The sequence below is a fragment of the Penicillium canariense genome (genome assembly GCF_028826845.1).
Source record: "Penicillium canariense strain IBT 26290 chromosome Unknown utg000001l_segment0_segment0, whole genome shotgun sequence".
Classification (NCBI taxonomy): Eukaryota; Fungi; Ascomycota; class Eurotiomycetes; order Eurotiales; family Aspergillaceae; genus Penicillium; species Penicillium canariense.
The window spans coordinates 3055719-3070029 of record NW_026622728.1 but is presented as its reverse complement, the minus strand read 5'-3'; the positions used below and the strand labels follow the sequence as shown (position 1 = coordinate 3070029).

The 14311-nt window shown below is 51.1% G+C and overlaps 5 protein-coding genes across 5 annotated transcripts; 4 read left to right on the top strand and 1 right to left on the bottom strand.

Annotated features, from left to right (window-relative positions):
* Positions 1–38: 38 nt before the first annotated feature.
* Positions 39–3756, top strand: N7482_001072 (proteasome regulatory particle base subunit RPN2; the record flags this gene model as incomplete). The annotated part of the gene is made up of 5 exons (XM_056683197.1): positions 39–178; positions 294–463; positions 533–1056; positions 1120–3366; positions 3430–3756. 5 exons carry the CDS (start codon positions 39–41, stop codon positions 3754–3756), a joined length of 3408 nt encoding a protein of 1135 aa, XP_056546803.1.
* Positions 3757–5716: 1960 nt separating this feature from the next.
* N7482_001071 (uncharacterized protein) lies at positions 5717–7307 on the top strand (the record flags this gene model as incomplete). The annotated part of the gene is made up of 2 exons (XM_056683196.1): positions 5717–6594; positions 6653–7307. The coding sequence occupies 2 exons, from the start codon at positions 5717–5719 to the stop codon at positions 7305–7307; spliced, it is 1533 nt and encodes a 510-aa protein (XP_056546802.1).
* An 866-nt stretch (positions 7308–8173) lies between these two features.
* Positions 8174–8746, bottom strand: N7482_001070 (uncharacterized protein; the record flags this gene model as incomplete). The annotated part of the gene is made up of 1 exon (XM_056683195.1): positions 8174–8746. One exon carries the CDS (start codon positions 8744–8746, stop codon positions 8174–8176), a length of 573 nt encoding a protein of 190 aa, XP_056546801.1.
* A 987-nt stretch (positions 8747–9733) lies between these two features.
* N7482_001069 (uncharacterized protein) lies at positions 9734–10010 on the top strand (the record flags this gene model as incomplete). Its single annotated transcript, XM_056683194.1, has 2 exons — positions 9734–9838; positions 9891–10010. 2 exons carry the CDS (start codon positions 9734–9736, stop codon positions 10008–10010), a joined length of 225 nt encoding a protein of 74 aa, XP_056546800.1.
* A 1592-nt stretch (positions 10011–11602) lies between these two features.
* Positions 11603–13519, top strand: N7482_001068 (putative acyl-CoA dehydrogenase; the record flags this gene model as incomplete). Its single annotated transcript, XM_056683193.1, has 5 exons — positions 11603–11717; positions 11824–11835; positions 11890–12156; positions 12220–12963; positions 13026–13519. The coding sequence occupies 5 exons, from the start codon at positions 11603–11605 to the stop codon at positions 13517–13519; spliced, it is 1632 nt and encodes a 543-aa protein (XP_056546799.1).
* Positions 13520–14311: the final 792 nt, after the last annotated feature.

The following is a 14311-nucleotide window of genomic DNA, read 5'->3' as shown; positions in this document are numbered from 1 at the left end:
GAGTGATTTCTTGACGCCAGTCGTCCTCTCCGATAAAGATGGTCGGACTCGTTTCGGCCGCCGGTCTGGTCGGCTTCCTCTCGGAGCCTGACCCAGAGCTCAAGGTCTTTGCTTTGCAGTCATTAGATTCGCAGATCGATCTGCTTTGGACAGAGGTTGTGAATGCTGTTCCAGAGATGTAAGTAGAGTTCTCTCGAGGATAGGCGATCACACGATCTCGGTTCTCGCTGGCGGGATCGTCCCCGCAGCAGACCCTCCAGGGCCTCCGGACAGCGCTGACCACATCCATCCAGTGAGGCTCTTTACGAAGATGAATCCTTCCCCGAACGGGAGCTGGCAGCTCTTGTCGCCTCGAAGGTATATTATCACCTGCAGGAATATAACGAGAGTATGGTTCTGGCCCTGGGCGCAGGCAAGCTGTTCAAGCTGGATAACGGTGGCGAGTATGAGGATACTATTATCGGTAAGTTGTGTGACATCCTTGGCAGCAGATCACTGTATAGGTTGCTAACGATCCGGTGTGTTTCTGTAGCGAAATGCGTCGATACCTTCATCTCTCTATCTGCCGCCCAGCGACGCACCGCCGGTGACCAATCCGCCAACCTGAACAACTCCTTCCCAGCATCCGGCGATGGCGCCACAAGCACATCAGCAAGCTTGACCTCTCCGATCACACCATTCTCCAAGTCTGCCCTGCCGTCGAAGTCCTTGTTATCGCGCCAGGAGGTTCCTGGCATTGATGCTGCGCACCCCGGTGGCGATGATGCCAGTGTTCAGCATGAGGACACCCCCCTTGTCTTGAAGCGTGGTGTTCAGGGACAACTGCAGGCTGTCATTGAACGCTTGTTCGAGGAGTGCTTCCGTCAAAAGCGTTACCGTCAAGTGATTGGTATCGCAATTGAGGCGAAGAGCTTGGATGTTCTCCGCATGGCCATTCTCCGAGCTAGCGAGGATGAGAAGAAGCAGCAGGGTGAATTCCGCCGAAGTGAAGAGCTTATGGAGTACGTTCTGGACATTTGCATGGGCATTGTTCAGGAGCGGGCTTTCCGCAACGAGGTTTGTCTACCCATTCAGTCTTTTTCAAATTGACGACATCTCTTAACACAATTCTTATTCCAGATTTTGAAACTCATCCTTGACCTTCTTAACGAGATCCCGACGCCCGACTATTTCTCGATTGCGAAATGCGTTGTCTACCTTAATGAACACTCCATGGCATCCATCATTCTCCGCCAACTTGTCGAGAAGGGTGACTCGCGCTCCCTTGCCGTCGCCTATCAAATCTCTTTCGATCTTTACGATAACAGCACCCAGGAGTTCCTTCAAAAGGTTCGCCAGGAGATTGCCGAGCTGGTGCCAGAGGCCGAGGCCGAGAACCCGAAGGTTGAGAACGATGAGCCTAAGGAGTCTGACCGACTGCTTGACGACCAATCAAGCTCATCTAGGCCGTCGGGAGAGCAGAGCAAGCTTTCGGATGAATCGACCACTGCTTTCAAGAATATTCTCAAAATTCTGGATGGTCTTAAGACAATTGAATTGAACCTGGAATTCCTCTATCAGAACAACAAGACGGACATGGCCATCCTGGATAAGGCTCGCGACAGCCTCGAAGCTCGGAATTCGATCTTCCACACCGCAGTTACAATTTCGAATGCCTTCATGCACGCGGGAACTACCCGTGATAAGTTCTTCCGTGATAACCTAGAGTGGCTCGGTAAGGCTGTGAACTGGTCCAAATTCACGGCTACTGCTGCTCTGGGTGTCATCCACCGTGGCAACCTTAACCAGGGCCAGACACTGCTGGAACCCTACCTACCCAAGGACCAGATTGCCGGGGTTGGCGGCAGCTCGAACTCGGTTTACAGCCAGGGTGGTTCTTTGTACGCCTATGGACTCATCTATGCCAACCACGGTGGCATGGCTGTCAACATCATCCGTGACTACTTCAAGAATGCCACGGAAGAGGTTGTTCAGCACGGTGGTGCTCTGGGACTGGGTGTCGCGGGTATGGCCACCGGCGATGAAGGCATTTACGAGGATCTTAGGAATGTTCTTTACACCGACTCCGCTCTCAACGGCGAAGCTGTTGGTCTTGCCATGGGTCTGGTTATGCTGGGAACTGGCAATATGAAGGCCCTGGAAGATATGATCCAATACGCACACGATACCCAGCACGAGAAGATCGTTCGTGGTCTGGCCATGGGTATGGCTTTGATCATGTATGGGCGCCAGGAGGCTGCCGATGAGCTTATCAACGGTCTTCTGGGTGACCCCGATCCCACCCTCCGTTACGGCGGTATCATGACGATAGCACTGGCCTACTGTGGCAGTGGCAGCAACAAGGCGGTTCGCAAGCTCCTCCATGTTGCCGTTAGCGATGTCAATGATGATGTGCGTCGTGTTGCTGTGCTGAGCTTGGGTTTCATTTTGTTCCGGAAGCACCAGAGTGTACCCCGCATGGTGGAGCTGCTTTCGGAGTCCTACAACCCTCATGTTCGGTACGGTGCAGCTATGGCGCTGGGTATATCCTGCGCTGGAACCGGGTTGGATGAGGCAATTGATCTCCTGGAGCCTATGCTGAAGGACTCAACAGACTTTGTCCGCCAGGGTGCCTTGATTGCTCTCTCCATGGTTCTCGTTCAGCAGAACGAGGCCATGAACCCCCGTGTCACCAGTCTCCGCAAGGCTATGCTCAAGATGATCGGTGACCGCCACGAAGATGCCATGGCCAAGTTCGGTTGTGCTGTGGCTCTTGGTATTATCGATGCTGGTGGTCGCAACTGCACTATCAGCTTGCAGACTCAGACGGGCAACCTGAATATGCCCGGCATTGTCGGTACCGCAGTGTTCGTGCAGTACTGGTATTGGTTCCCCCTCTCTCACTTTTTGTCTCTTAGCTTTGCTCCGACAGCTGTGATTGGTGTGGACCAGAAGCTGGAGGCCCCCAAGTTCAAGTTCCACAGCAACAGTCGCCCCAGTCTCTTCGACTATCCCCCGGAGCAGCAGGTGAAGACCGAAGAGGCTCCTGAGAAGGTGAAGACTGCCGTGCTTTCTACCACCGCGCAGGCCAAGCGTCGTGCCCAGCGCCGGGAGAAGCAAGCCCGACGAGAGAGCATGGACATCGACCAAACACCCACTACCCCCAAGGTGTCAGACCAGCTCCCGGACAAGATGGACACCGAGGGCGGTGGAGCGGCGGCTGAAGGAGAAGAGGGCAAGGAGGCCGAGAAGGTTACCAGTGAAGGTCAAAAGAAGAAAGCTGAGCGGGAGAAGGTTGGATATGAGCTGGACAACCTGTCAAGGGTGCTGCCCGCCCAGCTCAAGTACCTTACTTTCCCCGACCCGCGGTATGAGCCTGTAAAGAGGGTATGTTCCACTTATCGTCAGCTATAGGTTGTTATAAAATCGGTACTAACTTATTCCCTACAGCCCACTGGTGGCGTCGTTGTCGTTCTCGATAACCAGCCCGATGAGCCTCGCGAAACCATCGAGCTGGAGGCCAGCCGCAAGAGACCTCAACCGCCCGCACCCTCAACCGAAACCCTTCAGGACCGCCTTCAGGCTGCCATCGGTACCGCAGCGCTGCAGACCCCTCAACGGGCAGCTGCTCGTGCTGCCTTGTCTGACTACACTTCCATGGGCGGTGCTGCAGCGGCTGCCGGTGTTCTGACTGCCGTGGATGAAGACGAGGAGGGAGTTGAGGATGCGCCAGTTCCGGACGAGTTCACGTATGAGACGGAAGGAGAGGAAGAGTAGAGGGGGTCTGCAGCATAAACCATTTTGACGCTGGATGTATTACTAGACTCATTAGGCTCTTTTGACCTGATCTCTTGGGAAGTGCGGATTTCGCCTTGTGATATGAAGCATTTTTTTGCATAGTTATTTGCTTTATTCAAGTTTGTAGCTCCTGTTGTAGGCATCACGGTAAACCCCACCGATTTCAACCTTTTGAGTCTACGAGAGACCCTGAGACCCTAGTCATCTGCATTGAGAACTTGTAAAGTACTTGGCCTGGCGACGAGCTATGGCGATGCTTGCAAAAAATCAAGCTAGCTGTCTGTCTCGACAACCCCAAACCATCAGTATCTATGACCATTCTTGGACACCGGCATCATGATTAGGCTGAGTTTTGAACCCATGCTGAACAGGGCAAAAGGTTTGACGGGGACTAATACATACGGTGACCCTTGTCCTTTCAGGAGGGTTGGCACGAATGCCGCTATGTAACCTTCTCCATAGATCCTCGTATTCGGCAGATGGGAGACCAGCCGGCTGACCTTAAACCTGCGCTGCCAAGAGGCCAAGAGGCTAAGAGGCCGTATTCTCCTCAACTGCCCGCTGAGAGATGTTTGTTTACTTTAGCGACTCTATATAATTCACAACAGGTTCTAAATAAAGCCTCGAAGTCCGGGCTTGGCTCTTGGCAGCCGGGAAATTACAGGAGATTCCCCCGCAAGTACCTTTATAAGAGTTAAAAAATCCCCCCAACCCTTCCACCCCTGGGACCTATGTGATACACTGTCAACAACTCCACAAGAACAGTCTCTGTCATTGAATCTATCATGAAGCTTGCTCCTCTTCTCGTTAGTTCCCTTTTTGCTTTGGGCCTCACTGCGGCTCCAGTTACAGAGGGTTCTGGGCAGAGCGAGGTCCTTGACGGGAAAAAGATCTTCGAACGGTCGGGCCAGTTGTGTCGAGTTCTCAGTGAGCATGTCAATTGCCGATCCGGACCGGGCACAAATTATGCAGTTACTGTGGGGCTGTCCTCGTCGTGGACGCGCGGGTATTACTTCACCTGCGTTAAATCAGGAGAATGCATCACCTTAAACGGTGCTGTCAACTGGTATGTCTCTACCTGGACTAGCCGATGATGTCGTGTACTTGCTGGCTCACTAAAATTCGTTTCTGTTAACTAGTGGTTGGGATTACTTCGAGGAGGATAACTGCTATGTGAGCGGCCACTATACTGACAGCTCCTGCACCCTAGGTAGGTCCCACCCTTCCCTCCTCTCTTAATCTCGATCTGCTGTACTGTGATCTGCTCATAACTGCGAGGATAGCCAAGCTCAGCCGCTGTTAGTCAAGACACATACGGAGACCAATATTACTCGACAGGACAGCGTTGGTTGCTAGGTAGCCAAAGGCAGGTGGTAAATTAATTTGCCGGCAATTATTTCTATTGTAGCAGCTCTTATCCTTTCAACGTGTTTTTTGATATATACTGCGGCTGCGAGACAAGTATCGCCGAATCCGCCTTCAGCTGAGCTTAAATCGACGCGAGAAGAGGACAGTTTCGGCGTAGAAAATTTAGCTTTTAGCGGGTCGTGTTTATCAAGCCTAAATTAGCGGCTCCGATTTTGCTACTGTATCTACACCGTACCATTCCTATTTTGCAACTTACCGGATCTCTTATCTAATTAGGCAAGTCCTCCGACAAGCCAGGATCAAACCTTATATTTCTCGTCCAATGTTTCATGTAAATGCCAGGGGCGGAGCGCCGCTATATTGCTGACTAGTTAATTTCAGGATCAGTTCCGGGCATCGAGATGTTAAGCTTTTACACTTATAGGGGATATTGCTGCTTGCTGCGCTGTTTCTTGATTGATCTTACTATCCACTCCTTTCATTCATTCACTCTTTAACATTTTTCTTGAAAACCTACCGTTCTCTCTCATTTTCCATTCGTTGATACCCGCTGCGGGTTAATCCGACAACAATGAAAGCTCTCCAGCTTTTACTCGCCTTACTTCCTCTGGCGTCCAGTTTCAGCCATCCTGGATTGCTGGTCGCTGAGTCTGATCTGGCCCGTCTCCGGGGAAAGATCTCCGCCCGACTGGATCCATGGCAGGCTTGCTGGAGCTCGTTCGTCAACATGGCTCCTGCGAACCTTCCTTACACTCCCCAGGCTGTGAGCTCAGTTGATCGTGATGCGGTCGGCTCAACCGACTCGAACGCCTATCTACTATGGACCGATGCAGCTGCCGCCTTCACGCTCGCTCTGCGCTGGAAGATCGAGGGGAACACCTCATATGCTGATGCAGCGGCCACTATTCTGAATTCCTGGAGCGACAAGCTTACGTCAATCGGTTCTAATGACGACCAGTACCTCGTGGCGGGACTGCAAGGACACGAGCTAGCAAATGCAGGAGAGCTTTTGCGCGACTACACCCCTTTCCGAGAGAATGGACTGGCTAAATTTCAGACAATGATGGTTGATGTCTTTCTGGCAAAGAACATTTACTTTCTTGAACATTTAGACGGTTCGGAGCACAATGTGAAGCACTTTTTCGCCAACTGGGAACTCGCGCAGGTTGCCTCGGCTATGGCGATTGGGGTCCTCACCGATAACACGACTACATTCAATTTTGCTGTTGATTATTTCAAGAACGGCTCTGGGAATGGCGCAATTAACAATGCTGTAACCAACATTGTGCAGGAACCTGATACGGGTAACCCCCTAGGTCAAGGACAAGAAGAGGGCCGCGACCAGGGCCATTCTGCCTTGGACTTCGCATTGCTAGGCGTCATTGCACAACAGGCTTGGAACCAGGGTGAAGATTTGTTTTCTTACAACAACAGCCGCATTCTACTCGGGTAAGCTTCGCCTCTTTCCATTGAATGGTTGAGACTGATACCAATTGACAATCTACAGGGCTGAGTACTTTGCCCGTTACAATCTGGGATATGAAGTCCCTTTCGAACCCTACACGAACGGTCTAGTCAGCTATACTGAAATTAGCAGTGGTTCTCGTGGGGATACCCGATGGGCATGGGAAGTGCTCTACAACCACTATGTGATGATCAAAGGCAAACAAGCACCCTGGACGACAAAATACCTCAACAAGACCTATGAGACCTATGGTGGCTTTGAGCCCGGTTCTGGATCTTTCGGTTCTCATAAGGTTTCCGGATATTACGACACTTTAGGCTGGGGAACCCTCTTGTATCATTTGAATGAAACCGATGTGGCTTCGCTTCGCGAATCGACAACATCGACTTCAGCAACTCACAGATCGGTGGATACCTTGGCCGCCCTCATCAAGGTTCCGGAAGCTACCAAGTCTATCTCTGGCAGTTCCAGTTTCCTATCCGAATCAACTCCCACAGTCCCGGCATCAACAGCAACCTCAACAGCAACCTCAACAGCAGCATCCACAGCAGCATCCACAGCAGCATCCACAGCAGCATCCACAGCAGCATCAACAGTGAATCTTCATCCAGGTCAGCACGCTCATGGTCACCAGCATTCCCACCATGCTGGTCCCCAGAAGGCCGCATCTTGTCCCCTTCCGCCTAAGAAACAATGAAATGGGCTCACTTTTAAAATCCAAGGTTGGAGGGTTGTGCACTTAGTCAATCTTAGCACAATGAATACCCTCATCAAGTTACCTATATTTCAATCTGTTTAACCTTCGATATCTACATATTTAATGGAATTCAAATCAAATGTTGACATTTTCTCTTTATCTGTCTGAATCTGAATTATATTTGTCGAATCAGCTCCATTTCCTGGGAACTAGTCCATAACAAGCATGGGTCCGGGCACATAGCCCCGTAGCCCCATGTGAGCGATTTGACGAGGTATCGATCGGCATAGTAGTCTGATTACGCTCCATGAACATCTCTAGTCTCATTTACATGAAACCATGTACTCTGCAAGGATCCGGTGAAACCCCGTATCGTGAATCCTGTTATCGTATTTTAAGCCGTGGTTCGTGTTTTATAATAATGACAGTGACATGTCAATGATTTGATGAACCGTTCAGCTGCTCAGAGGAGATGGCTTCGAGCTACCCCTTGAAACGTGCGGTTAAGACAAGTGGAGGGGGGATCGCGCCTAGTAACGAATAGGCCGATCGAACAGGAGAGCGTGCCTTGAAAAGAATAGGGGGAAACTAGCCAGATAATTAATATTTGCACCAAGAGACTAACTAAGAGTGGTTAGTAGATTGCTGCTCAATACAAGTGGAGTGTTCATCTCGATACGTATGGATGACCCACATCCCACTAGCGATTAGACTCCATGAACTATTCTTTGTGGCATCGCAGACCAATCACTCTTGGGCTGTCTGCCCCAGTCACCTGCTCCATTGTATCTAACGCGCGTTCAAGGAGGGTATGCTTGTGACTTTTGGCATCCAACTTTTTGAGCGGTGAAGAGGTGTTGTGATGGTTAGTTGATTTTGAGGACTCCAAACGCCCTAAAATAGCGGTAAAAGAGAGCCGTGGAATATTGTAGTTGTCTCTCCCCGTGATCAAGAATTGCTGTGATTTCTTCATCCAAAGGCTCGTGAGGTATCCCATTGAGAAAGGGGTTGATGACAATCTTGCCGTCGAAAAGCTGGAAGATCTGTTCCACGTTGACCCGATAGAAGCACCGAGGCTGATCGGCAAAGACACGGAGTGTGATGCGCGAGGCGTTATGCCTGAACAAAGTGTTGAAAGTCACCCCGTTCGAGGTCAGTCCGTCCCAGCCGTTAAGTACCACCATCATTTGCCTGTTGGTGATCGCCAATGTTTCAGTGCGACGAGCGAAGAACTGAACGGTCTCTCCTGAAGCAGGAAGCTCGACATATGATGGCCAGGCAAAAGTATGAAACTCGTATTGACCGGTTATTTGGCCGTAGGCTTGTTCGTAGCATAACTTGGTGTATTCCAGGCTTGTCCGTAGGCTCTCGTCGGTCTCCCTTCCGTCATCAATCGCGCTTCTGGCCACGATGATGACGAGGTCGTATTTCTCTGACATCTTGGAGGACCGGTTGGATTCTTATGGATGAAGCCAGTCTGTGATAACGTCAGGAGGAGGCTTTATAAACAGAGATGGTGCGAAGGGGCGTCCTGCCCTGTTGTCTCAAAGATTCACCAATGGCCTAACTCAGCCGTCCAGTTCCCGAATCACGAATGCCTCCTCGGCAAGCCTCCGGCAGGCTACCATGCGATGAATACTTTCCCGAGTCAGGTAATGAGAACACGAAACCAAAGAGCAGCCACAACTGAAAGAAGTGAAGAATGGTGGCCCAAGGTCAGCATCTGAAAAGATGGCGAGGCTTTTGATCAGAGAGAGTTGGATAATTGTGATACTATGATGCGCCTAGTGGCCAATCACCAAGGGATTATGGGGATGTACGGGGCAGACTGGTGTAGCGGAGCCGAAAATCGTGGCAGCGCGGCGATCTGGAGATGCATCTAACAGTGTGTTTTGACTTAGTATGGTGTTCTCTAACGTGCAAGTAACTTCGCGCACGGCACACAATGCCTAGTCGAGTGAATGTGGCGTTGATGTCCCGTTTAGGAAGTAGGGCATATCGTGCCTGCTCCGATCACACAACGCTCTCAAAGCACGCCTGACTAGAGAGGTGCAGCAAGTGCTGGTTGCTGAAGGCAGCGATGCCAATCCTGTTTAGAAAATGAGTGCTTCTCACTGCCCGTCCCTGAAAAATATAAATACTCCCTTCCCCCCAGATATTCTTCACTCCCCTCCTCCACCGCCGCCTCTCCTACTGGCTGCCACTTGATCTTCCCCACCTTCTCGCAGGTCAATCCCCCAACACATCTACATGGTCTGCCAATCCCTTGAAACCTTGATCCTCAATCACTATCAACACCCTTGGTCTACCATCATGGCACTCTGCGTCATGATGTGTCAACATGGCCCTTCACCTCACGATATACCAACGACTTGACACAATCACATGGCCTTCCACCAGGTCCATCAACACCTTGATACGTCTCTATGGGCTTTCATCTCTTGGCCTTTGACCTTGCAGCCTTCCATCTTTTGAAGTGTCTTCCTTATGGTCTTCCGTCACATGATAGTGTGCAACAGCCAATCAAAAAGGTAAGATAATCTAGGTATTGTATTCTTACCAGACTTATTAGACTACTAACAGTCACATCAGGAGTCTACACTGGCACTTTTCACTGAAATGGAAGACAATGACTTTGGTGCTGCATCTAGTGCTAGGGCGTGGACGACTGGTACCTGCGTGGGCGCCTATCCGCTTGGATAAGTTTCTTTCCTATGGGAGAGCCTGGGATGACTGCGACTTACCACAGCCACACCTCTCAGCCTCCTCGTTTGCAGTCTGCTGGCAATCTCTAATTTGAGAGATTGGTCAATTCCTGTTCAATTCTCCACGTCTTGACACATTGACCTTCAATCCCTGTCCTGCATTCGGGAATTCTATCCGAAGAATTGTAACTTGTTCATATTGTTCGAGCCATGTGACGCTCGTACTAGTCTTGCCTCCTAAATAAATCCACGGTATATTCCACAATCTTGCCTGGAATACACTGATTCATGGGCATGACCTCTCTCTGCCTTGGGATATTCTCACGACAAAGTACGTGATTTACATCACGCGTCAGGTGATATTGATGCTGACAATCCTGATCCAGACCGTCAGTCCATTCATTCCTCTCATCCTACTAAAAGAATGTGTACTTTGTACGTACTTTGAAGAGATTAGTTGCTCTCATAGTTAAACTCAGGTCTATCCACACTTTCCATCCATGGCAAATATTGCCAAACCCCATTCTTCTTTGCAATTTGCCATCGTTTGTGGTGTAATTAAAGCAACGCAACCCCTTGAACGTTCACTAGGCATCCACAGGGCCATGACCAGTGTCACAAAGGTGGACTCGGGGGATGCCGAGTCCCATTGAGAGATCACCCTGAGGATGCTGATTTACTTGTCGTCCCAACACCTGTTATATATTCCGCTACATTGTCCTTGGACCTGTTTAGTTTAGGAGAATCGTCACGTGAAAGAGTAGCAGCTTCCGATCTCTCATATTCTTTCCATATGGTCACGTGGCAGATATAGTGTGTCTGCCCTTCTTCGTTCATCTTTCTTTGTATGAGTAGTTCGAGAAATACACAAAGAGCAAAAGTGTTAATAGCGATCGGCTGCCGAAATCATTGAATTTATTCCTTCCGGGGGGATATGGTGGATAAGACAATTGTGGGGATGAATGTACTAATTTGGACTATGCAGGGATGACGCCGATGTATAACTAGCTTATGCAGTTGCCTCACGAACCTCTTCACTGGCCATCAACCACATTGCCAGCACTACGATGGGGACTTGCACCCCAGGCCACCTGATCTAAGTGCAGCCGGAAAGCACGAGTCATATGGCTCCATGAATGGCATGCCACGAATCGCAAATGCGCCGACACCCAGCACTTTCACATGTTCACATGCCAGCAGGGCTTACCTAAGCAGGACGCCTCGGCATTTTATTGCAGTGATGACGCAGGGGGAACCAATCACCGCCCAGGCATACAGCGATGACCGAACCGATCAGCGACCGCAGCGACCGAGGAAAGCAGCTGAAGACCCAAAATCCCGCCAAACTGCACGAGGTGGATGCTCCGAGGCCTCCGGAAACTGGAGTCGCATTGTGCTGGACACGGGGTTTGCTAAATGGGGCGCTGCTCTCCGGGCCTATATATCGCGCGTGCTCCATCTACCCCGGAGTTGACCCTGGTTTTTCTTCTTCCCCACTAATCTCAGTCTTTCATTCTGTTTTTCTCTCCTGTATACCGATTACACCTGACTCTTTCCCCCACTAACCTCCTTCGACCCGCATACATTACAATGTCGAAGATTTTTAGCAAGGACGACGTGGCGTCGCACAGCAAAGGCGACAGCCTGTGGATTGTGATCGATGAGGACGTCTATGATGTCTCTAAGTTCCTAGATGAGCACCCTGGTAAGTTCTCTGAATGACAAATCTTGAGTTGTCCCACAAAGTCACGCGACAAGCCCTGGGGCTTGCCGGGCGGAATCACATGTGTTAACCGAAATCTGCAACACAGGTGGGAAGAAGAGTACGTCATGGCGCCGCCGATGCTGCCGCGAAGTCGATATTAACACGTGCACAGTTCTCCAGCGAGTTGCCGGAAAGGATGCTTCGAAGCAGTTCTGGAAGTATCACAACGAGGGAATCCTGAAGAAGTACAAGGGTCAGCTGCAGATCGGCTCGTTGGATACCAAGAAGGCAGAGCCCGCGCCAGCTCCCACCCCGGAGCCCAAGAAGGTCGCCCCAGCACCGCAGGCTGCTCCCGCTGATTCCAAGCCACCGGCGACTGCTGAGCCTCAGGATCCGTTTGGCGAGCTGATTCCATTTGCCGACCCTTCGTGGTACCAGGGTGTAAGTCATGCTCTGGTAGTGTCTGTGAGATGAGAGCTAACATTTGCTCAATTCACCATAGTACTCCTCCCCCCCTACTTCAACGATTCCCATGCCGCTCTCCGCGAGGAAGTCCGCCAATGGGTCGACACCGAGATCGAGCCGTATGTCGGCGAGTGGGATGAGGCCAAGAAAGTTCCGGACAGTATTTACAAGCAGATGGGTGAGCGCGGCTACTTGGCCGGTCTGCTGGGTGTCAAGTACCCCGAGCAGCACACTCCCTACCGAGTCCAGTCCGTGGCGCCGGAGCGCTGGGACCTGTTCCATGAGATGCTCCTGACCGACGAGCTGTCGCGTGCTGGTAGCGGTGGTCTAGTATGGAACCTGATCGGTGGCTACGGCATTGGTGGCCCGCCCCTGGTGAAGTTTGGCAAGAAGGAGCTTGTTGACCGCATTCTGCCCGGCATCCTGGCTGGCGATAAGCGTATCTGCTTGGCGATCACCGAGCCCGATGCGGGGAGTGATGTTGCTAACCTCGGCTGTGAGGCTAAGCTTAGTGAGGATGGGAAGCACTATATTGTCAATGGCGAGAAGAAGTGGATTACCAACGGTATCTGGGCCGATTATTTCACTACTGCCGTCCGGACTGGCAAGCCTGGCATGAACGGCCTCAGCGTTCTTCTCATTGAGCGCGAGGCGGGCGGTGTTAGCACTCGCCGCATGGACTGTCAGGGTGTCTGGAGTAGTGGCACCACCTACATTACCTTCGAGGATGTGAAAGTCCCCGTTGAGAACCTGATTGGCAAGGAGAACCAGGGCTTCAAAGGTAAGTTGAAACGTCGGAATATTCTGGATTCCCCCCTAAACAATGCACTAACTTGAGCGTAGTCATTATGACCAACTTCAACCACGAGCGTATCGGCATTGTCATCCAGTGCGTCCGCTTCGCTCGTGTGTGCTATGAGGAATCCATGAAGTACGCCCACAAGCGCAAGACCTTCGGCAAACGTCTGGTCGACCACCCTGTTATCCGCATGAAGCTTGCGCACATGGCCCGCCAGATCGAGGCCACTTACAACTGGCTCGAGAACATTATCTTCCAGTGCCAGAGCATGGAGGAAACCGAGGCCATGCTCAAGCTGGGCGGTGCCATTGCCGGCCTCAAGGCCCAGTCCACCCAGACCTTCGAATACTGCGCCCGCGAGGCCAGCCAGATCTTTGGTGGTCTCAGCTACAGCCGTGGAGGCCAGGGCGGCAAGATCGAGCGCCTGTACCGTGATGTCCGCGCCTACGCTATCCCCGGTGGAAGCGAGGAGATTATGTTGGACCTGAGTATGCGCCAGAGCTTGCGCGTGCACCAGATGTTTGGCATGAAGCTCTAAACAGATCCGTTGCATTGAAAATTGGCTGTGATAGATCATCTTCCCTTTCGTTGGGTCGCTTCTGGACATGTTTTGTATCCCCTCATCTTGATTCCAAAGGTTCTTTCTTGGCTAAATATCCCGCCCGGTGTGGCGCTTTTTTGGTTTTCGGTTATTTATCTATCTATTTACTTTATGATCTTCGCGTTGTACGATATGATAAAATACCAGGTGTATTGAATTCTTGTTTCTAGCATAATATTGAAACATGTTTCGCTCAAAATCGCTGGCGGGAAAAAGTAGTTGATGCTATGAAGTAGACATGAAAGTAGTGGAAGAAAAGTACATGGAAGCAGTCCAAATAGAAATCAGGAAAAATCGATAGGATATGCTTTTCTTCTCTCTGAGTTCTTTCCAGATACCTTGGAATTAAAAGCCAGGCTGAACAAGAGTTAAAACATTCCGAATCAAAGATCCGTTGACGTGGGCTCTGCATCCGCGAGACAGAAGTTACCTTGGGGCGCAGTAAACAGAGCAAGTAGGGGCAGGCACAGATACCAGCCGCGCAGCCTCCCGCCACAACTTCGCCGCGAACTCATGGCCAGCACCTCGATTTCTCCGAATCCCGCGTCTGCTGACACAGGGTCTCAGGGTATAAGAACACTCGTCTCCCTGCGCGCCGTGTCCCAAATCACCGCCTCTTTATTCTCTCTTTCCCCACAACCGTCATTGCGACCGTGGTTGCAGAAGGCGGTCGCTCGGTGACAGCCCGCAAATCCCGCAGAACTGCTCTGCTCCTAGCGCACCTAGTGG